This window comes from Ambystoma mexicanum, chromosome 9 (genome assembly GCF_040938575.1).
Source record: "Ambystoma mexicanum isolate Mex_15411 chromosome 9, UKY_AmexF1_1, whole genome shotgun sequence".
NCBI classification, from domain to species: domain Eukaryota; kingdom Metazoa; phylum Chordata; class Amphibia; order Caudata; family Ambystomatidae; genus Ambystoma; species Ambystoma mexicanum.
Window position 1 is genome coordinate 920852592 of NC_090931.1, and position 22595 is coordinate 920875186.

At 45.4% G+C, this 22595-nt stretch overlaps 1 protein-coding gene across 1 annotated transcript in view; it reads left to right on the top strand.

The window, feature by feature from the left end:
• Window positions 1-22595, top strand: part of CCDC141 (coiled-coil domain containing 141) — a 676030-nt gene that overhangs the window by 334046 nt on the left and 319389 nt on the right. The window contains exons 9-10 of the mRNA XM_069616100.1: window positions 8275-8416; window positions 15792-15923. Of these exons, the coding sequence (XP_069472201.1) occupies window positions 8275-8416; window positions 15792-15923 (274 nt within the window). The remainder of the gene's footprint in view (window positions 1-8274; window positions 8417-15791; window positions 15924-22595) is intronic.

The following is a 22595-nucleotide window of genomic DNA, read 5'->3' on the forward strand; positions in this document are numbered from 1 at the left end:
TGCGTGTATTTCACCTTGTCTACTACTAGCATAATAAAGGCCTACCTACACTGCATACCTGTATTGCACTGTGACCTGATACTGCTACTAGCACAATAATTGCTATACTGCCTACCTGCATGGCACTATGTTCCTGATAGTTCTACAAGAATAGTAACTGACTACATATATTGCATGCCCAATTGCACGGTGGGCTATTATTCTACTCAAGCATAGCAGCTGCCTTTCTTGTACTTTTTCGGTTTCCTATAGCTTGGACCAGCATAGCTTCTGCCTGACTGTATAGCACTATTTACTACATCCATTATAACCTGAACAGACTCTGACCAGCACTACGCCCCCCACCCCCTCAAACCCAGCATGGCTGGCAGGGAACCACCTAAATCTGACGACATTCCCCCAACCCACTTCCTGCTGCCCCTCCTCATCATACCACATGACCCCTCCTTCCCTCCTCTCTGTTCCACTGTGCGCTACAACTACCGCTTACCTACCAGACTCAACAGGCTTAGGAGCCGCACTAAACCCATCTACTTCGTCAAGCAGCCCAGATCCACCAGCTCCAGAAAGAAATTCATAGATCAGCGGTCCCGCCATTCACAGATGCAAACTATCTCAATCCCAGCTCACAACGTTCACCCCACTGGGAGCCATCAACCCCTGCCACATCCAGTCCTACTAAATGCTCAGTTACCACCTGTCCATCCAAACGCAACTTAAACACAAGGACAGAGCCCTGCCACCTGCAATGCACATTGATAAATGCAAGATCTCTCCCAGCACATGCTATGGAAATTCATGACCTGATCACCAAGCTAGACCTGGAAGTTTTAGCCATTACCAAAGCATGGCTTCATGAAGCCTCAGGACCCTCCATCGCACTAGCCCACCCACTAGGTACACCATCTTCAGACAAGACAGACAAGCTGCCAAAGGTGGGGGAGTGGCCCTCATAGTTAAAGAAAAGCTAACAGTAAGACAAACCACATCTTTCCTCAGAGAGAATGTGGACTCCTTTGCAGTCAAAATTACCACTTCACCCAATACCACCATTGCCATCCTTACAGCATACCGCCCGGCAGGCCCGCTATTTGATTTTCACGACAATATCATCCATCTCCTCTGGGAAAATCTGAAAAACTCCACCAAATCCATTCTCTTGAGTGACTTTAATCTCAGCTTCAATGAACATAAAGATAAAGCAGCCAAGGCCCTATCCAGAGCGCTCCAGGACTTGGCTTCCAGCAAAAAGTAGTCAGTCCTACCCACTGCAAAGGTTGCATCCTTGACTGGGTGGTAGACCACAACTGCAGTGTGGACATAAGCTCTAACACTCCGTCCCCGTGGACTGACCACCACCTTATCCATTTCTCCATCCCCACCAGCTCTAACACGCCCAAATCGTTCATGCCTGTCCCATTGGCTCCAGCTAGATGTGCATGAAATCTAACCATAGATAGGACCCATCCTTACCTAGACATTGCAACTTTCAAAGCCCCAATCTCCTCAGATCCATCTGTGCTGGCTGAACTTTATAACACCACACTCAAAACTGCAATTGACTCCATTGCCCCGCTAGAGAACAGGAAAGCCGAAAGAAAGAAACATGCTAACTCATGGTTCTCCACTGAACTCAAAGAACTACGTGCCCTCAAGTGTAAAGCGCTGAAGATGTGGCAAAGGAACCCACAGGACTCGACACTAACTGCCTATAAATCACTGGCAGCACAATACAAAAAAGCCATTGTTGTAGCTAAATCCTCAGCATATAATGAAAGGGTCGCAAACGCTACTCCGGAATCAAAACAGATGTTTGCCATCTTTAAAGAACTGACCACGCCGGTCACAAACACACAGGAGGTCATGAAAGATCAACGCTCACCACAAAGCCCTGCCTAGGGACCACGTGCCTGCATCCCAAATGACCAGCACAGTCTTCAAAGAGAAAAGTCTTTTCACATTTAGGGAAGTAACAGAAACAGAGGTACTGGACATCATTCGGAAAATCAAACAGTCCAAATGCAAAGGAGACGTCTGTACAGCCAATCTGATCAAAGAGTGTGCGGACAACTTAGCCCCTTTCTTGAAAACTTTCATTAATGCCTCATTCAAATCCAACTCCGTCCCAGAATGCCTTAAAGAGGCGTGGGTTCGCTCTCTATTAAAAAAAACCTCACTAGACCCAGAGACACCCAACAACTACGGACCCATCACCACGGTCCCATTGCTACTGAAAATTATGGAAAAAGTTGCCTATACTCAAATACAGCAGTTTCTGGAAGCTAATAGCATTCTGGGTAAGAGACAATCAGGTTTCCGCCTAGGCCATGGGACAGACTCGTCCCTGCTTGACCTCAAGATTCAACTGAGTGACATAATGGACAAAGGCAAGCCGGCACTTCTCCTACTACTAGATCTGTCGGCTGCATTTGACCTTGTTGACCATGAAATCTTATGTAAACAACTCAAAAATGCTGCCCACATTTCTCTGGAAGCCACATTTTGGATCACCTCCTTCCTGAAGGGGAGAACTATGAGAGCCTTCTCGGACCAGGCATGTGCAGCACCCACCACCATAAACTGTGGTGTCCTGCAAGGTTTGCCTACTGCACCAACATTATACAATATATTTACCCTACCGCTCTTCAATGACCTAGATGATCACGGCATAGATTACACAAACTATGCCGACGACACTCAAATCCTACTCCCTCTCACGGGCTCCTACGAACATGACACAGCTGCTTTAGCTAACATTTACGCAGCAATACAGACATGGATGACAGCGAATGGCCTATGTTTCAATGGAGAGAAAATGGAGAACCTTCTTGTAGGCACCAACGACACGCTAAACAAACTTGACCCTCAATACAAGACCTTCATCATCGATAACACGTCTCTCTGTGTGTCTTCAGCAGTAAAAACATGAGGGGTCCTCATTGACTCCTCTTTATCCATGACACGGCAAGTTAGGGCCATTGCATCGTCTGCTGCACTCACCACCAAAATCATTAATGCAGTCAAACCCTATCTGTCAACAAAAAACTGCCTCACAATAGCCAGGGCTACCATTGGGGCTAAACTCGATTATTGCAATGCCCTCTTCTTGGGTACCTCGTAAAAAAAACATCAATAGGCTACAAGTCACGCAAAACAATGCCCTCAGAGTGCAACTGAGTATCCCCAAAAGGGAACATCTTTCACAGGCGAGAAGAGATGTGCACTGGCTGCTAGTCAAAGAGCGCATCCTATTCAAAACCATGGCCATCACACACAAGTGCCTCTCCTTGACTGCCCCCCCCTTACCTATCTGAAAGAATTCTTCCTGTTTACTCATCCAGACCCATTCAAGCGCTCCTCTCCAACTAGATCCAGGTCCCCATGTTCAAAAGAGCAAAGGCGGGAGGATCCAGTTTCCAACATCTAGCACCCAAAAACTGGAATGCATTGTCCACATCACTCAGAAACGAATCCTCATACACTGTCTTCCGTAAAGCTCTCAAGACCATTCTCTTCAACTAATACTTGGCAGCTAGACCTCCGGCACTCTTCTGGAATGTAGTTAGCTAATCTTGCTTGTGCAGATGATCGGGCCCCCTGTAACCACAGACCCATCATGTCATACCAAATTCTAATGCCGCTGTAAGTCCTTTTTTCTGTCCTCTTTGCATTTTCCCCACTGCATAAGCCACCAAGATCTAGTTCCACTGTAACCAAGGAACACCCAGCTTACCCCATCATGTAACCCTATCCAGTCTTGTTTTTCAGTGTCATTATTATGTACTCCTGTTGCAACTAATCAAGCCTACTGTAACAGCGCCACGATGCCTAAGGGCCGTTGTGCCCTTTATAAATAAATACATCAAATAAATATGCAATAGACACAATGATCGTTTTCTGATGCCAGCTGGGATGCTGTCACTGATGGCTGGCTTTCGTAATGAGGCTCACCCGGGCTACTGCGATGCTGAGGCCCTGTTGAGGTGTCGGAGGGCAGAAAGATCTGAAGGATGAGGTGGAACGTGGGTGACTGTGTCAGCAGAGTCTGCATAATGTGATTGGGAACTTGCCTTAAACTACCACTCAGGCGACATTAGCTTTAGTGCATTCTAATGGAGTATTGTGAAGTGGTGGTAGTGGAATGTGTGTGGAATGGTAGATACTATATTAGTGCACCTTGTGCAAAATATTTGCATAATTTATAGTCGAGGATGTAATTGAGGGCAGCACAGATATGACACTGCTCATGGATTTGGAGGTAATTGAGGGCAACACAGATTTGACCCATAGGGATGGGGAATGTGGTGTGTGTAACATCGTTGTGGCCATGGCAAATGGGGATGTGTGCTATTTGTGTTTTATATATTGGATAGAGGGGAGATGTTTTATACGTGTATTCATGTGCAAGAAAGAGAGGAGATGTGTTGTATAGGTGTTTGTGTATTGGAAATAGAGGAGATGTTCTGTGTAGGTGTTTGTGTACTGGAAAGAGAGGAAATGTTCTGTGCTGTGTAGGTGTTCGTGTACTGGAAAGAGAGGAAATGTTCTGTGCTGTGTAGGTGTTTGTGTACTGGAAAGAGAGGAGATGTGCTGTGTAGGCATTTGTGTATTGGAAAGAGAGGAAATGTTCTGTGCTGTGTAGGTGTTCGTGTACTGGAAAGAGAGGAGATGTGTTGTGTAGGTGTGTGTGTATTGGAAATAGATGTGCTGTGTAGGTGTTTATTTTATTGGAAAGAGAGGAGATACCATTAAGCAGGCATGGTAAGCAGTGTTCCCAGTTGAAATGAAACTCTCCCCTACATGCTCACATGTCGAGGATGGTTTTGTTTCATTTGCGAGGCAGCCTTGACTCACTGCACTACGGTGTACAAATGAGAAGGGCAAAAGGTGGCTCACACGCTTGTACGCCGCCTTTTGTCTTTTACATTTGCAACTGGCAGTGCAATTGACGAAGATGTGGCAGCAGGGAGCCACTTAAGTTACAGTGTAGACATAACGGCTCCCCGCTGCCAAATTACATTTTCATAGAAAATGATCCCCATTACATTTATTAGACTTGCCGTATTGATTTATGGCAGATAAGCAAATGAAGTCAGAAGCCTCTGCAATTTAATATACTTTGCTCCTTTGTCACGTCACAAATAATGTCCTGTTCAACACATCAGCCATTTTGTAATTGAACATCAATACAGTGAATACCAAATTGTGAATCCATTCAGTCCAGGATCTCTTCTGACGCCTACTTTTTACCACCCACCCTCTTGTCCTCTGACCCCATGCACCCTTTCAGCAAGGTTGTATGTTTTTACACTAACTGAAAACATTTATTATTCCCAGCTACTCCAAATGGTATACGGTAATCAATGCTGTAAGAAATAACTCTTCTCCCGTAACTAGTTAATGTTTGCCTGTAACCCCTATAGGTGTATAGCAGCACTCTGTTGTTTTCCGAAGGTATGATATGATATATGATATGATATGATTTGGTATTTATAACGTGCCTTTACACAAGTGTTTCTTGGTGCCACAAGACAAGGAAAGGAGACAGAGGGATGACAAGACAAGTGATCTTACTAGGCCTTGTGGCATTCAGATTGTGCAAGTGCAACGACAAAGTGCAGGGGGAGAGGTTGAGGGGAGATGTGCAGGGAAGAGGGAAGTGCAGTCAGGGCAGCAGGGCTCTGAGTAGGTGCGAGGACGGCAGAGGACTGCATGGGTGGAGTCCCAGACCGGAAGTACCAGGTAGGCCAGAAGGCAGTGCAGGGTGACTGATCAAGGGGGTGAGTGTGGCACCCTGTGTGAATCTGAGGGCAACCATGCCACCAGTCAGGATGAGCAGACAGGTAGATTAGCAGAGGAGAGGGAGAGAGATGGAAGATGAGAAGAGGAAAGTCTTGAGCAGCTTCCGGAAATTCAGGTGATCTGGTTAAAGTCTGAGAGGGGCAGGGAGAGCATTCCAGATGGAGGCACCTGCAGAGGAGAGAGATCTACCACCCACTCTCTGTTTGGAGAAACGTCTGACCTGCAGAGAGTTTGAGGTAGCTGAGTGGAGGGCTATAGAAGGAAGCTATTTAGGAAGAAAGTGTTGGATTTAAAGAGGATCACAGCCCCAGAAAGCCTTGTGGATGATGCAGAGGATCTTGTACTTGATGCTTGCAGCCACAGGGATCCAGTGGAGGGATTTCAAAGCTGGAGAGATGCGGTCCCTGGGCTTGAAGTCAAAGATAAGTCTCTCAGTCCTGTTCTGGAATAGTTGAAGAGGGCACAGAGTAAAGTTAGATAGATTGAGAAAGAGGCTGTTGCAGTAGTCCAACCTGGAGAGAACCAGAGCTCTGAAGACAGTGAGCTTCTGGGGGAAGGTGAGAAAAGATAGAAGGTAGATTTATGCTCAATACATGCACACAATTAAAAACAAATGTATTCTCCTTTGGTTGCTAAGGTAATCACAATCCATTTGCCAAATGTTTTTAAGCCTTAGCGCCCAATTGTGTCATCATTCCTGAGCATTAGGAAGACAGAAAGTCTGATCTAATGGCCTGAATGAAGTAAGTGATGCTATGTCAGGCTTTCCGGAAACCTACTGCCCACAAATGCGCCTCCCTGTGGGCACTAGGGCTTTTAGCACCCGACAGTGCCCCCCCAAAACCAGTAAAGACACCATTGTGGTCCGCACCATCCTCACTGCACTGCAGAGCCATGGAATCATCAATATGTCCAAACAAGTCAAAACCCTAGGGGTCTACCTAGACTCGAGCCTCACTATGTGCAAACACATTAATGCTCTCGCCTCATCCACAACATATACAGCCACACGTATCGCCCTAGGCAGTCCTCTTCTCACAGCACAGAACTGCAGCACCTTAGCCAGAGCCCTCATACTAGCAAAACTCGATTACTGCAACATACTGCTACTAGGGACCTTAAAAAAATAAAACCTAAATAAAATGCAACTTATCCAGAACAAAGCCCTTCGCGCAGCACTAGAAAATAAAAAAGAGAGAGCATATCTACCACCATAGGAGGGAAACCCATTGGTTGCCCATACAGCCAGGATCTTACACAAAACCCTCACTGTAGCACATAAATGTGTTACAGATACAGCGCCAAGCTATCTCAACCAATGCCTATCTTGCAAAACCTCATCCAGATCACTCAGATCCAATTTAGACACCATCCTCTTCACCCCCCGCTTTAAAAATGTGAGAACGGGCAATTCCAGCCACCCAGTAGCAGCCCACACAATCTGGAACTCACTACCTACCACCATCTCAAACAAGCTATCCTTCCCCAAATTCAAGAAAGCCCTCAAAACATGGCTTTTCAACAAATATCAATGAGTCCTAAGCCCATGGCATGATAACCTAAGCCAACGCATCAAATGTTCATCAATGTCAATACTGTACCCTTATGTATTTAAATTCTATATCCAAGATTCAAGTAATGCTGAAAAATGCTATGATTATCAAACTGCCAATATGTACTAACTTATCCAATCTCATTGAAGCACCAAATTTTCTTGTAACCTACACCGTGATACCTGAGGGTTTGGGCGTACAACCAAATGTAAAAATATACTGTCAGAAAGGCTGTGCATTGCGACCGTATGTGTAGGGCGGTCACATGCAGGAAGCAGCAGAGACGTGTGCATGCTTCCCCAATTTCCATAGACCTACATAATAGCACATCAATTAAGGGGTTAATAGACTGTCTGCCGCGGCATCAGTGAAACAAGGCATGCAGGATAGTTAGCGGGGAGCGGTCCGACCCCAGGATGGTGAGGCGGGGTGAGGCAAAAGCCGAGCGAGGCATGAGCACCAAGGACCTTCTGATAGGCCCAGCTGCTTAATTATGAAGTATTGCGAGCCAATACGAGCCAATACGTGCCAACAGTCCACAGAATTCCTCATTTATGATTCCGTGAGCCAATCAGAACATTCTAAAGAGGGTGTTACATGCTCTTATAAACTGATAGGACGGAACATTATCGCTGCCTCTCAAATCGCAGCTTTACAGATTAACAGCTCTGGGAGCACTAGATTGTTTTATCTCCATTTATAAAAACGCTTTAAAGGATTGTGGGCCTGTAATTAATAATGAATCCTGTTTCCTCACATTGCTCTAATTCACTTTCGGTCTCCTGCTCAAGCGTTTAGAATCCTGGCCTCGCTGGCCCTGGAAATGTGCATGATCTGTTCCGATTGAAGCCGCGCTATATTTAACTGCGTGTCGTCTTGCTGCCGGATACGCGCTAACAGCTGCTCTGTTCCCATGTAGCTTTCGGGTGACTGGGATCCAGGAAATGATCGGATACATTCGCACAAGAGTGGATCAACTCAGCAGCCAGTGCCCCGCCTACAAGGAGCAGTCTCTAAAGAAGCAGCGGCTGGTGGACTCGCTGGAGGAGCACCTGAAGAAGGTACGACACTGACTGGGCCTGCTCGTGCACACTGCTGTATCCTACTGTGGAAGCTGCTGCCCCATTCATTCAAGTTCATGTGCTCTGTTCTTCACACTTTCATGACTCCCTGGCTTTTTCTACTTATTCCCACCAAATATAGAATGAGGCAGGTGACTTCATTTACTCCTACAATATCCAGTAAACACTGCACTTTAACCATTTTCCCCAGCCACATTAGTCATTCAGAAACCACATATCATGAATCTGCAGTTCAAGAAAGTTAAAGACAATTGAACACATCAACCACTAGAATGTATGTATGCATCTCCCCTGCATCACAATGCGAGAGCAGTCCACCATCTCTCCTACCCCTCAGTTACTCTCCCCTTCTCGATATCACCTATCGAAACAGACACGTAAGGTACGTTATAGCACACGGGACACAACCTGATCTCTCATTATGTCAAGCACTCTTTGTGGGCATGTAAATAGGAAGAGACCAAACAGAGGGGGCCTCATTACGAAGTTGGTGGAATGGGTTTACCGGCACCATTAATGGTGCCGGTAAACCCATTCCGCCCTCTTACGAGGTTCCCTTGCGGGACCCGCTCAGAATGTCTGATCAGCCCAGATGTCCTTAGCTGGTCCCGCAAGGGGACCAGGGAGCTGATAACGGGCCTGTTATTAACGGGCCCGTTATTAGGTCCCTCCCCATTCCCATGGAGCCCTATGGGGGCTCAAATGGGAATGGGGATTGGTTTTTTGAATGAGGAATTACTGGGTCCTCCAAGGTTGGAATGACCCGGTAATTCCTCGTTCAAGGAACCCGGACACGATTTTGGAGGCAGCCATGGTTTTAATAGCACCATGGCTACCTCCAAACTCGTAATGAGGCCCAGGGTCTCCATTTGTTTTCACATTACTTCGATGTCATTTACTTCGTGGTCATTATTTGAATTCCATGTATTGCAGAGATTTGTGGGTTAAGAGGTAAAAGGGCTCTGGGCAGGGCTTTAGGTGGGGCTGCTAGTTAAGGTGAAGCACCCCCCCCCCCAAAAGAATTTGAAGTAAAAGTTGGAGTGTTGTTCGAAGTAATGTACACTAAGTAAATTACAACAAAGTCATTTTTTCATGGAAAGGACATGGAACCAAACAGTGCACGTGTGGAAGACTGCCACCCGCTCCTCAAAGCAACTGCGTTCATCTGCAACAGAGCTTTGGAGTGGCATTTTGGAACAGAATGTCAGCCGCTTAATCCAGAACTGCGTACCGGTACCAGAGCCACACAGCAGCTCTTTAACAGAGACTGTCATCCTAGAAGCTTGGACTCTGACATCAACTGCAACTTCGATGGTAGCAGACCGCCATTGATGAGTCGTGGCAGACCTGCACCCGCACGAGAAATTTCACCCATAGCATTAATCCAAGCCAATCAATAGCTCTGCTGATTTGTGAGAAAATCCTGGTACCCGAGTTCAAAAAAGTAGGAGATCTAGGTGAGATGGAAAGAGCTGGTGCTTGATTTGGGGTGGTATCTGGGGCCCAGTAGCAGAACTTCCAAACTGAAGGAACCCCAGTGCCGCCTCACTAGAGTTCACTGAAGCCCAGAGGAGAGATCCGCTTCTGGATCAAGACCGCAAAAAATCTGTTATGCAAAGCTGAGAGCCAAGCTCTAAAAATCCACACTTTGTGGATAGGGGACTCCTGGACCAAGTGAGTGTGAACCCAAAAGGGGAAGAAAGTAATTATGACCAACTCTTGGATCCATTCCATAGCAGGTGGACAGACCCTGTTGAACTCCCCCTGATGGGAGGAACCCTGAACATGGAGAAAACTCAAAAAACATCGTTAAGCAGATTCTACTGGCCAGGCGTGTAAGTAGAGGTCATACATTCTGTGCACCATATCCAATTTGCCAGAAGATATACCCAGCTGAAGTACCCAGAGCTCCACGGCAACCCTTCCCCTTGTACAGAATTGGCATGGATATTGTGGGACCCCTCAAGCCTTCAAGATCTGGAAATAAATATATCTCAGTGATACCCGACTACACTACAAGATAGCCTAAGACCTTCTTTCTGTTAAGAAGTAACAACATCAAGACCATCCTCAAAGTCCTGATACCTTTTTCACCGGAGTGGGCTTTCCTGTACAAGTTCTTACTGACCATGGTAGCAACTTCCCGTCCAGACCGATGGGGGACATGAAGGACATGATGAACATTAAGACTCTCACGACATCCATCTACCACATCCACATGGGCAGCCTCTTAGAACGATTTAACTGGACGTTAAAGCACATCCTAAGGATGCTTGTTGCAGAGGATGTAAGGAACTGGATTGACTTATTAACCCGAGCCCTGTTTGCCATTCGAAAGATGCCTCAGTCCTCCATGGGGTTCTCCCCATTTTAACTGGTTTAGGGCCACATCCCCCATGATGTACTCGTCCTCGCGAGAGAAGAGTGAGAAGGGCCAGCCAGCTGATGGATCAGCAACCATGCACTTGTGTAACATACAAGAAAATATATGGAGGAGCTGCAGAGCCTCGTTAAGTCCCATTGCCAAGCTGCCCAGGCAAGACAAGAAAAGACCTCAAATAAAAAAGCAAAACTACACATATTCCAGGTTAAAGACAAAGTGATGGTTTTACTACCCAGCACTCGAAACAAGTAACTTGCATATGTCACAGATTGGAAATTTGGGACTAAGAAGTACTCCAAGACCAGATGCTTAAAGTTTAGGATTCTAGTTAAGGACAGTAAACGGGTGGGCCAAATTAAATAGAAAGATCATTTTCCCCCAAAAAAGAATAAAACATATGATGGCCTTTATTCACAAATGTTTCTTATGATGGCTTTCCCAATCTCAGGGAGAGTGGTTAGGCTTTCGAATCCCAGACGTCAAACTTCCAAAGTCCCTGGGGAGCTGTCTCCCTCCTCCTTAATGGTACAGACTGCAGGATAAAGCAAGTCCTTCTTCTGCTCCTTTATGAGATGTAGGCTTTCCGGAGTACCTACCCCAAGAATAAGCCAGTCCCCAATGTTCTGCAGCACCTTGGGGTTCTCTTACAGATGGTGTTGGGTCAGCCAGGAAAGAGGCAGAAATCCTTACTAGCCTTCCTTTCCGACTCTGTTCTCCTCAACTCCTCTTTAGACTGTCAGTAGGCTCCTAGGCCCCCGCTGTAACTTCCTCCCACCTGTTAGACCTGGTCGTCTGAAAACTCCTACCTCTAGCTGATTAATCTGTTTCTGGTTCTTTGTCTCTCTTTTCAATACCTTACTAAAGCCCCTCTCTCTTTTATCTAGTGCTTTCCTTTTTCTTTTCCACTCCTCATCAACCATTTGACAATCTTCTTCACTCTCCTTGTCTAAAGACTTATCTTCCCCACACTCACCTGCCACCGCCTCCTGCTGATCTTTCTCTGTCTCTTTACTACCACCTTTAACTGTTACCACCTTCCACTTCCTCCAGCCTTCTAATGTTACTCTGTCCTTCAACTGCACTCCAGATTTTAGTTCCTCCCTCATTCCCTCTGCTCTTTTCTCCTGTATCCACTCCACTACTAGCTTTGATTCCTACCTCCTTTACCCTGTTCCTACCAAGGCTTTCCACTCCACTCCTGCTTTTACTTCATCTCTCTTTTCCCCAGTTCTTCCTACTGCTTTCCACTTTTCTCCGGGTTTTACTATGTTACTCTGGCAGTTGGTGTGTTCTTGAGGCCATCTGTGACAATCCCCAGCAAAGGATACATTTGGCAGTGGAGTATTGAGCCGGCAGTATCTTCTCTAGTTGCAGTATTACTTCTAGATGGAATCATTGCCGCTCAGGACACCCCCACCATAGATCAAGGAAAGCTCCCTTCTCCTCGCGTTCCACCTATTCACCTTGCCAGGTGTGAGAGGCCATCTATATTGATATCAGCTGTATTTCTAATAATTGTGGCCTAAACGGCACCGTGCTGCTCCTTTTCATACACATCCCCGCCCCTTTACAGCTAACGATGCACCTTGGTCTGCTTCCCAAATTATTTTATATGGCATTACACCTATTGAGACTGAGGTTTTACATTGGCATTTTTATGAGCATTTGATATGACACCTTTTGTGAAAGCAGTGCTTTGAACCTATTTTATAAAACGAATAATAACCTTCTATATCAGAGCTTAATCTTGGGATGTAATGCCTAGTGTCTAAGTTGAAAACCTGGCTGTTTGTCTAAATACGTTTTACAAGAACACTCTTAACAGCATGTGTGTCAATTGCCTTGCCTCGGGTTTCGTCCCCTTTTCCCTGTAATACATGTAACTGTTCATGCAACAGCACCTTGATGCCTCTGGGGTTAGGCACTTTACAAATGTATAAATAAATAAATAAATTGTATAAATGCCATTCTGTCTTTTTATGGTTAAGTCATATTCTGTTTTACAGTTCAAAAACATGATTTGCTAGCACCCCGTGAAAGAGGGCAGCTAAATGCATGCAGCCATCCTGCAGCCCCCTTTCAAACCTTTTCCAATTAAAACCTGCTGTAAACTCTGTGTTACCAATTTTGGAGTGAATGGGAAAGGGTATGTCAAGCCTCATAATTTGCACTCGCCAACTGCCATTGGCAAGTGGTAATTGATTCTTGGCAAGTAAGGAATGGAGTGCTGTGTGCATGTGGATTATTGAGGGGCCAGTGACTTTTTATGCCTGTCTAGAAACTTGAAAGATTGGCCCGGGAAACCAAGAGAGGAGTACTAATGGAGGCAGGAGCGTGTGGATATCATGGGAAATGGGAAACAGAAAGGTGTGCGTTGTTTGGGTGAGGTCAGAGGAGGAGTATGCGGCAGACCAAGAGTCCAGCAAGATGAAGGATGACAAAGTATTGCAGAGGCAGTTTATAACAAAACAGAGGTATTGACTGGTGAGAAAAAGTGTTACTATTCTGTGAGTGGACGTGTAAGATGTGTGAGTGAAAGTGATGGCAAGAAGAGTAGGAAGTGAGTGAAAGGTGATTGCTGGAGTGAAAACGCGAGTGAGGAGAAGATGGGTGGAGTGGTAGTGGGCTATCGATGCAGAAGTTGTAGTAGATTGAGTAGTAGTTGTGTACTGGTGGGGTAGTGGTGTTAAGTATGTGGAAGTTGTAGTTGTGAGGATGTGGGAGTAGTAGTAGTGTGAAGGAGGGAGTGGAAGTAGTGTGGAGAAGTGGGAGCAGTAGTAGTATAAGGTGTGGAGAGTAGTAACAGGTAAGATTGGAGGATGGTTGTAGACCATAGCCGAGGGGAACAGGGGAACATTGGAGGGACAGAGAAGCAGAGTAGGATAAGAGAAGGAGGAAATTAAGGGAGGAGAGGGAGGAGAGTAGCTAAGCAGGACTAGAGTAGAACAGTAGGGAAAGGTGTAGATGGGCCTGGGAGATCAGGTGTGATCCCCAGAGTGATCTGATTGCACTATCTGGGTAGGGTCCCGGATAAGTGTCACTTAGATTGTTGCCTGTGGACATCTGGATAGGTTAGGTGTTTGCCTTCAGGCCATCGCCTATAGCTTGATAGCTTTTAGATAGCAGGGGTTACTGATCACTAGCACCAACCCAGGGGCAAGGGAAGCTTGAGTTACGGTGGGACTGTAGATCACCAAAAACAACAGAGACCCTATTGTTGTCCCCCTGCAATCTTAATGAGCATGAACCCTTATAACATTTAGTATTTGATTCAATCATATGTTTAACATGCATACATGTCTAACTTAGAGTCAGCAAACGATTCTTTATTCATTAATAACACATGTCCAAATAATTCATTATAATCATCTAATTACCAACTGTCGTTGTACACAAATAATGTAGCATGCCCATTAAAAGAAGATTCCCAACAAGAAGACTTCAAAAAGCGCTGTTGTTTTTCAGCAATTAGGACAGTTTAAATCATTCCCAATGCTTTTCGGATTTCATATCCTTCTTCCAGGGGACAACCTTTAGAAAGAGAATCTTTATCCTTAACACACGTTTCTATGCTAAGGTGAAGAAATAATTTCTTATAAACATGATTATGCCCACTGACCTGAGTTCATATGGCAACACATTCAAAACTGAATTTGAATGGAAACCTTGTTCACATCTGTTGATAAACTAGCACAACAATATGCCCACATTTAGTATTCATACTGACTCTTATTTTTCATGTCTGAATCATATTTAAAATATCTAGGACGTACCTATAAGGTTGTCTAATATAAGACTCACAACTCTTCTTGTATAGTTGACCTATATATCATATTCCATCTGCAATAAACCCCTCAAGAAAACACAGTTTTCAGGTATATCTTCTACAATAAGAACATGAATTTGATTTTGGCCAATCTCATTGGCATTTAATAGACTGCCATGAAGCCGGCTCTACGGGCCTACTAAAGAACCCTTAGGCGGTCTCCGAGGGGGCAAGCTGCAGCTGTTCTGCAGCTCCTTGCCTCGAGAGACTGATCAAACATCAAGCCCACATTAGTGCTGCTGCGCTGCCTCTGTGACGGCTAATGACTCGCTTTCAAAGACCTCATGCTTAATCAGTTTTACCTCGAGATACCTGTAGGGGGAAGAGAACCCAGAGGGGCGGCAGCAGCTGCAGCAGGTGCCCAGTCAGCCTGCGTTCAGGGGCCAGTATCCTAGGGCACTGAAAACCCCCAGGAGCCAGGGCGTGAGGCAGAAGTTGCCAGCGTGCGGGCTCTCACTAAGAAGTTTGGAGAAGCAAAGCAGGGCTGAGTATGGAACAAAGGGTCAGGAGATCAGGGTATGTAGCTCGTGGATCCTGAGGAGTTTCGCAGAAGTGGGGAGAAATGCATTTAGAGATACTGGATGTTTTACCTCCCTACCAAATTCCAAGTTTCAATATTGAAACTCTTCTTCTCTGGCTGCTTTAGTTTTGCTGAAAATTCCTGCTCACAACATTAGCACATGCGGTATTACCATTTGGAGAAATACCGCTTGTCATTCCTGCATGCAGTCCCAAATGAAGTCCAAAACGGGGAATAATAAAATAGTGTGCATGACTCTAATTCATGTGGACCCTTTCCGTTACTGCATGTTATGCGCATGCGGTAATGGCAATTACCACCAAGCTCTTAATAAGCCCCATAGCTTACCGTTAGTAGGGGACAGTAAGCGTTAGGGAGAAAGGATTGCCAGGATTGAAGAGTCAGCCACCCATCTGCATGATGACTCATTGGCTGCTTGTTTCTGAAACTGTTTGGGTTTCAAAAGAAGATGGAAGAAAGACCATCCATGCTCATGATTAAAATTATAATGTTTTGACAAATTAGTGAACTGACGGAAGCACGTCCAAGCACGGCCTTGACTGTCACATGTGCTCTGCATACACTTCTATTGATACACGCTTGTTTTTGCAAATCTTTTCCAAAGGTCTCGTTGTTGGTGCAGAACATTGGGGCCGAGCTGGCCCACAGTGCACAAGATGCCGAAGATGCGGGATCCAGCCTGGAAGAATCGGAAAGGGTTTTGCAGAAGTACATGGAGCTGGCGAAGCAAGCTATGGTGAGGCAAGCATTTTAGCATCTGCACACTGTTCATTTTATACACATGTATCTCAATGTACAGAGTCAGTACTGGACAGTGTGGCCACAAAGCCCACCTGAGCAGAGATGACTGCACACCATTGCTACAGAGGGAAACTGGCATAGTCCGAGCGGTCACGACTGGCATGCGACTGACTTTTCCCATTCTCTGCCTGCCTTTTTAAGACATGGCGCATCTCACACCCCGCTCTTCTTTTTCAATTATCCAATGAGACCCTTCCATGTTTGCAGAGCAAGCACAGGTTACATTTTCATTTCCCTCAATGAGGCCATGCAGTCTCTTCAGGTGTGTTAATGAACAGTTAATTGTCCTTTTGAGGGAACCTTTCCAGTGCCTTACAAGTCCCGAATGTAAGGCAGTGTCATGAAAATTCGATGTGGGTTTTCATTAGGCTCTTTTTTCGTCAGCCGGTCTAGAACCTGGAGTGAGGGCCTAAATTGAGCTGTCGGAACTAGTCCGCTATCACAAGGCATTTTCTAACTCTGTGATGCTGGAAATGCCGTATGGGGGGACAGGGCCTCCTGCCCTTGTCCTCCCACTTCTCTGTGGGTGTTTTCTTTGTTTTCTGCCACTGAGGACCAGCCTGGACCTCTGGCAGTGCAGCTCTTGATGTTTATCTTTTGGTGAGCAATACCCATCCTTGGGGCACCCATGGGTGTTCAGTACTCCCTTGTACCCCTTATGTGTGTTTTTGGGTACCTGTGTGCTGCCCAAGGAGCAGGTTATGGGCTGGTGGCAGCTACATGCTGACTTGGCAGTGGCTCTGAGTGTCCTCCTTTTTTGAGATACCCAGGCCCTGCCAAAGGAATCAATGGATTCCTGATAGAAGGCAAGATGGCCCCTGTGGCCTCTTGGTTTCTCTTGCATTTTACCTTGTTTCCCAAATTCCTGCAGTGCCCTGACTCTGTTCTTTCCTCCTGAATGGCTGTGGGGTGGAAACACCATATATGTCTCTGTTGTTCCCTTTCCCTCTGACTGGCTGTTGGGTGGAAATACCATATTTGGGGATGCCTCCTGCCAGACTGACTGGTGCCTTCCTAGGTGTTGTGTGTTGTGGGTACACCCTTGGGGTGGGACCTGTGTGAATGGAGTTGGGAGTCAACTCACATTCTCTCTTGTGGGTGTCTGTGTGTGTGACACAATGAATGAGACCACCCTCACTGAAACTGAAATGAATGCAGTGTAGTGTGCTGAAAGGCTGGGTACTTGGCCTAATCCACATCTTTTGCAATGGGTGGCTGGGTGGAGTGAATGGCCACAATGCCTGTGAGCCTGATTGGCTGCCTGCCTGCATGAATGCCCTTTTGTGTGATTGGCTGACTGAGCCTGGCTCGTCCAGAGTGACTAGGGATGGATGTGTATATCTGGGGACCTCTCACCTACCAATTTGTTCAGAAGCTGAAGTCGAAGCTGAAGCAAGAAGAAGCTGTGCCTTGAAGCCCAGCTGGAAGAGAAGTCTGCTGATTCATTTCTTCAATGTTATCCGAAAGCTGTTGTGTCTCCCAAGGACTGATCCAGAGAGTGCCTCTCCCCGAGCTATGAGGGACCATCATGCTAAGATGCTGCTCTTCATCAAAGTATCCTAAAAGCCATTGCTGTGTTCCTGCCGTCCGGAGAAGGGGTCTTCAAAGTCCAGAAGAGGATTGCTGGACATCTCGAGCAAGTCCATTGGTGTCACCCAGAGTCCAAAGGTGGGTTTAGTGACCGCCCAGAAGAGGGGTACCGTGGCATAGTGCTGATGCCCCCCCCCGAGCTGCAAAAGTTCCCACCTGCCTAAGAACATTTCAAAGGACATCCTTGCAGTCACCACTGACCACTTTTTTCCCGCCGGAGAGAGCCCAAAGTGGTTGGGTGAAGTGGAAAGTCCATCAGTGGGTTTCCCACCACCAGAATCTAATGAAGATGTTTTTCCGAGGGTCCAGACTTGGTGAGGGTATGATATGATATGATATGATAGGTTATTTATAACGTGCTTAATACCCAGAGGTGTCTAAGCGCAGACCCGGGCATCGAACCTGTGTTGCTCTGTGTCATCTTGCTTCCAAGGTGAGCACGTCGCTCCTGAGCTATCCTCCTGCGACGGTCCAAGGCCTACTCCATTGGTTGAGTCCAGGTCACCAGAAGCCGTCCAAAGGTCCATGCTACGGCTTCAGTATCGAAGAAGCAAAAGTCGGAAAACCGCGATATTCCGAAACCCGACAACAAAAAGTGACCTATACACCCATCGCCACCAGAAATCATAAAAGGGTTCCAGGGGTATTACTTTCATCTGCCAAGCCTTTAAGGAGCCCACAGCAAGTTTCATATTCACAGGACTTCTTCAGTTGGATAAATCGTTGACCAAAGGAGAGCACTGCAAAGAGCCAAACTGCTGCACTTCAGAAAGACATTGGTTCCTTTTTATTCTTGGACTCAGCAACCCAGTGGCTTCTTCTTCCAACGGGGGGCCATCCTCAGAGGGAATCATCAAGTAAAGCTGAGAAAACCTCGGCCACTTAGCTTGCCAATGCACCAAAGGTACTGTGACGAGCAAGAGCATGTTCTAGCCTCAGGAATTGTCTAGGGGTCCCAGAGCCATCTTGCATCCTTTTCTCCTGTGGCATCTCAGGTACTTTGGGGGTGGTAGAACCTTTTGAAGAAGGCACAAGGTTATTGAACAATATTGGACTGGACTGTAAAAGACAACATCATTTACTTCCTAACCTATTACAGGTTGCCCAGGTGGAGGCATCTTCACTCAGAATTGCATTGCTTCTCTAGTCTAGAGAAAGCATTCTGACACTGTTCATAACTAACATGCCTTTCTTTCCTATTCTATGCCGTTTCACCTAATTTAAGAATCCACCAGCCTATTTAAAACTGTATGTAGTTAGTGCACCTATTACTGGATTTAAGTAATGTGTGGTACCACATAGAGTGGATATATTTGCCATTCTTTGAATAAGTATTGCAAGTAAAAAGTGTTGTTATGTATATGTGTATATATTCCTGAACCCTTATTGTATATAAATAAGCTGTTTTATCACCTAACCTAGTGTGTGGACATTCCTTTCTCGGGGCTTTGGGGACACACTGTACTTAAGAACCTGCCTGCATCACCTCCTGGAATCTTAAGCCTGGCTGCTCGTCCATTTCTACCAAATTGAGAGCATTGCTGGGGGTGTTCTGTGCCTTTACCTTACCCTAGAGATGGCAGAAGTACAGATACCCTCCTCCAGTCTTTACAAACTCATTCAAGAAGATTCTTGGATATCTTGAGATGGGTGTTTTTCAGATAGACTTTGCAAGGTGTAGTGCAGCGCAGACAGAATTAGGTTTAGAACCCTGTCTTTGTTGCTCTGCCCAGATAAACACAAAGGTTTCTATTATTTTGTTACTATCCTTGACACAGAGGTGCCAATGCATAAATGTATTAGCAGCGAGTTCCATCCTTACCACTACCATTGATCACCTGTCAGTCACGTGGTTGAAGGGCTGACCTAAGGGCCATCCACACAGCTGTTGCAAGTGAATGGTGTGCGAGTGCGGGAAGCACGTCTGACGCTCACGTGTGTGTGGATGCTTAAGTTGTGAAAGTGAGCTCTTCGTGCTCCCGGTCAGTGCTCCCCTCCTCTCCTGCACGCAAAATCCTCTTTACGAATCAATGGAGTTATGTGCAGAAAATGTGGAAACATAGTGGAAGCACGTTAATCCTTGCCGTCTGCCCTGTCCACTTTGGGCACATGTGTTTTTTAAATGTTCTAATTTCTGGGTAGAATTCCCTCAGATCACCATCAAAAGGACACCTCTGAAAAATCTTCCATTGTGCTTGATAAATTGAAGTTGCAAAAATGAATGCTATCATCGTGCCACTTGGCCAATCGGCTGTGTAATGCAGCGTGATTATTAGGGGCCGGATGAATATATTGTACCATTTAAATTTTTATTCCAATATTTCAATATCTAAACATCATAAGTAACCAAAAATACAAGCCAAAATGATCTAGGCAAATAACTAACAGTGTATACAATAACTAATTCTGCTAATGAAAGATATCGATAAGAAAGTAAAACAGAAATGTAGGAGAAAGAAAGTCAGAAACCGAGAAAGGACAGAGAACCAGAAAGCATTTGGTTAGCCAATGGAATCATCAATTCAAAATCAAAAAATGACAAACATAACATTTTAAGAAATAATTAATACAGCAAGAGCATTTTCCAGCTTCAGAGACACCACATTTTGTACAAAAAATTAGAAATCAACCGTAGACCTCCAGGAACCTGTTCAAAATGTCCCAGAATTTCTCAATATCATCCGCAGTCTTGCAAATTGCTTTCTCATAAATTGAAATAGTCAAAAGCTCATCCACCCATTCATCGATGTTAAAGGAGCTGTTCGACTTCCATGATCTCAGTATCATCCTCTTAGCGACCATACTGGCACGGAGTAACCAAGTCGCCTGCCCAAAAGAGATGTCATCAATCATTGATATGTCCCCTGGAATCAATAAGGTAGCTGAGAGGGCATCATACAACTCAAAACCAGTCCTAACCTCTCGCATACGCACTCCCAGAATGTCTTTGTTTTAGGACAAAACCATATCAGATGACTGAGGGATCCTCTAGCACCCTTGCACCTCCAACAGAGTTCATTGTCCATGAGTTGTCTCTTAAATAACCTAACCGGTGTCCAGTAGGACCTAAAGAGCAGTTTTGTTTGTGATGCTCTAAGACCCCAATCCAGACTTACCAACCGGGTATTCTCACAGCAGCGCTGCCAACAGATACCATCAATTTCTTCTCCTAACTCATCCGCCCAGATTACTGGCGGCCTCGAATTTTTCTTTCCTGAATGATTTTAGAAATCTGTACATCATAGCAGCTGGATGAGTAGCACTTCCACACAACTGTAACATAGACCAGGCAATATTTGGATCCAACAAATCAGGCCCACCAAGGCAAACACTGACAATGGCCTTCAGTTTTCTGTACTCAGCAAATGAACAACCAGCCATATCGTGAGTTCGACTCAGCTGTGTGTACGGGATCCAATTTCCTCCATCTATTAGATCACTGAGGTATTTTATTCCCGCCAAGAACCACTCTGGCCAGATGAAAACCTTCCCTTGACTTTTCAGGGCTGGGTTGAGCCAAATGGAGGCATCCATGTGCAGGTAGGGGTCTGCATTCATGCGCCTTGCGATGTCACACCAGCAATCTTGTAGAAAACTGGTCAAAGGATTTGCTCCCTTCGATTTATTTTTCTTTGATGTTAGCAGTGCTTTTGGTTCCAATTGGGATATAGCGCCACATTCCCATGTCACCCACTGTGAATTTTCGTCATTCGAATCAAGCAATTTACAGAGATGACGGGTTGAAAACGAAAGATGGTACTCAATGAAGTTGGGTAAATTTATCCCACCATTTTTCAATGGGAATTATAATTTCCAGATAGTGAGTCTTGATGGTTTTCTGTCCCAAATAAACGTTTGCATAAGTTTATCTATTTCTCTGAAAAAATGGCCAGGAACTTTGATAGGCAACATAGATAGAAGATAGTTCACTCGAGGAGCCAGGTTAATTTTTATGCAATTAATTTCCCCCCATGTGGACAGATGCAAGAACCCCCACCTCTCTAGGTCCGACCATCCTTTTTGGACGAGCATTCCAAAATTCAATGCTGGCAATTTCACCACATATGCACCCATCCAGATGCCCAAATATTTGATTTGATCGCTACACCATCTGAATTTTAAATGAGCACATGCATTATGTTGACACAGATTATTGAGTGGTAAAATTTCGGATTTACCTGAGTTAATTTTATAGCCCGATACAACTGAGAATTTTTGAATGTCATGCATCAAGGGTATGCCATTAACTGATTCTTGGAGGGCGACCAATTGATCATCATCTTACATCCAAAGCAAATTTTCAAATAGTCAGGATAAACAACAGCGGAGAGAGAGGGCAACCCTGTCTCATGCCCTGTGGAGTGTAAATGTATCAGAAATTAGACCATTGGTGAGCACACTAGCTGATGGGCATCTGTACAGAAGCTGTACCCATTGTTGATGTTTTTCACCAAAGTGAATCCTCTTTAGGCAAGAGAAGAAGAAGGCCCAATCCACCCGATCAAATGCCTTCTCAGCGTCTAAAGAAATGGCAGCAGTGGCTACTCGTTGTCTATGACCATTGTCAATAGACAACAGTAGACAACAGTAGACAGTGCATAGTATCAGCCACAGCCCTACCTGTAACAAATCCGACTTGGTTTTTGTGAATTAGAGTTGTAATTACTGGTTCCAGTCGCATTGCCAGCATTTTCGCAAGAATTTTACAATCACAATTAATCAGGCTAATCAGGCTAATCGGCCTGTACTTTTCACACCTTGCGGGACACTTGTCTTTTTTCTTTAGAACTGTTATTAATGCATGCTGCATCGTTCCAGGCAACAATCCTGAATCAAAGGCATCCTTGTAGACATCACATAAGAGTTTTATAGCCGACTCTGGTAGGATTCTGTAAAACGTGCTTGGAAGGCCATCCATACCCGGCGATTTACCCCCTGTAAGTTTTGAAATAGTCAATTTTATATCTTCCATCGTAAATTCTTCTTCAAGACTTGCCAATTGATTGTCTGAGAGTCG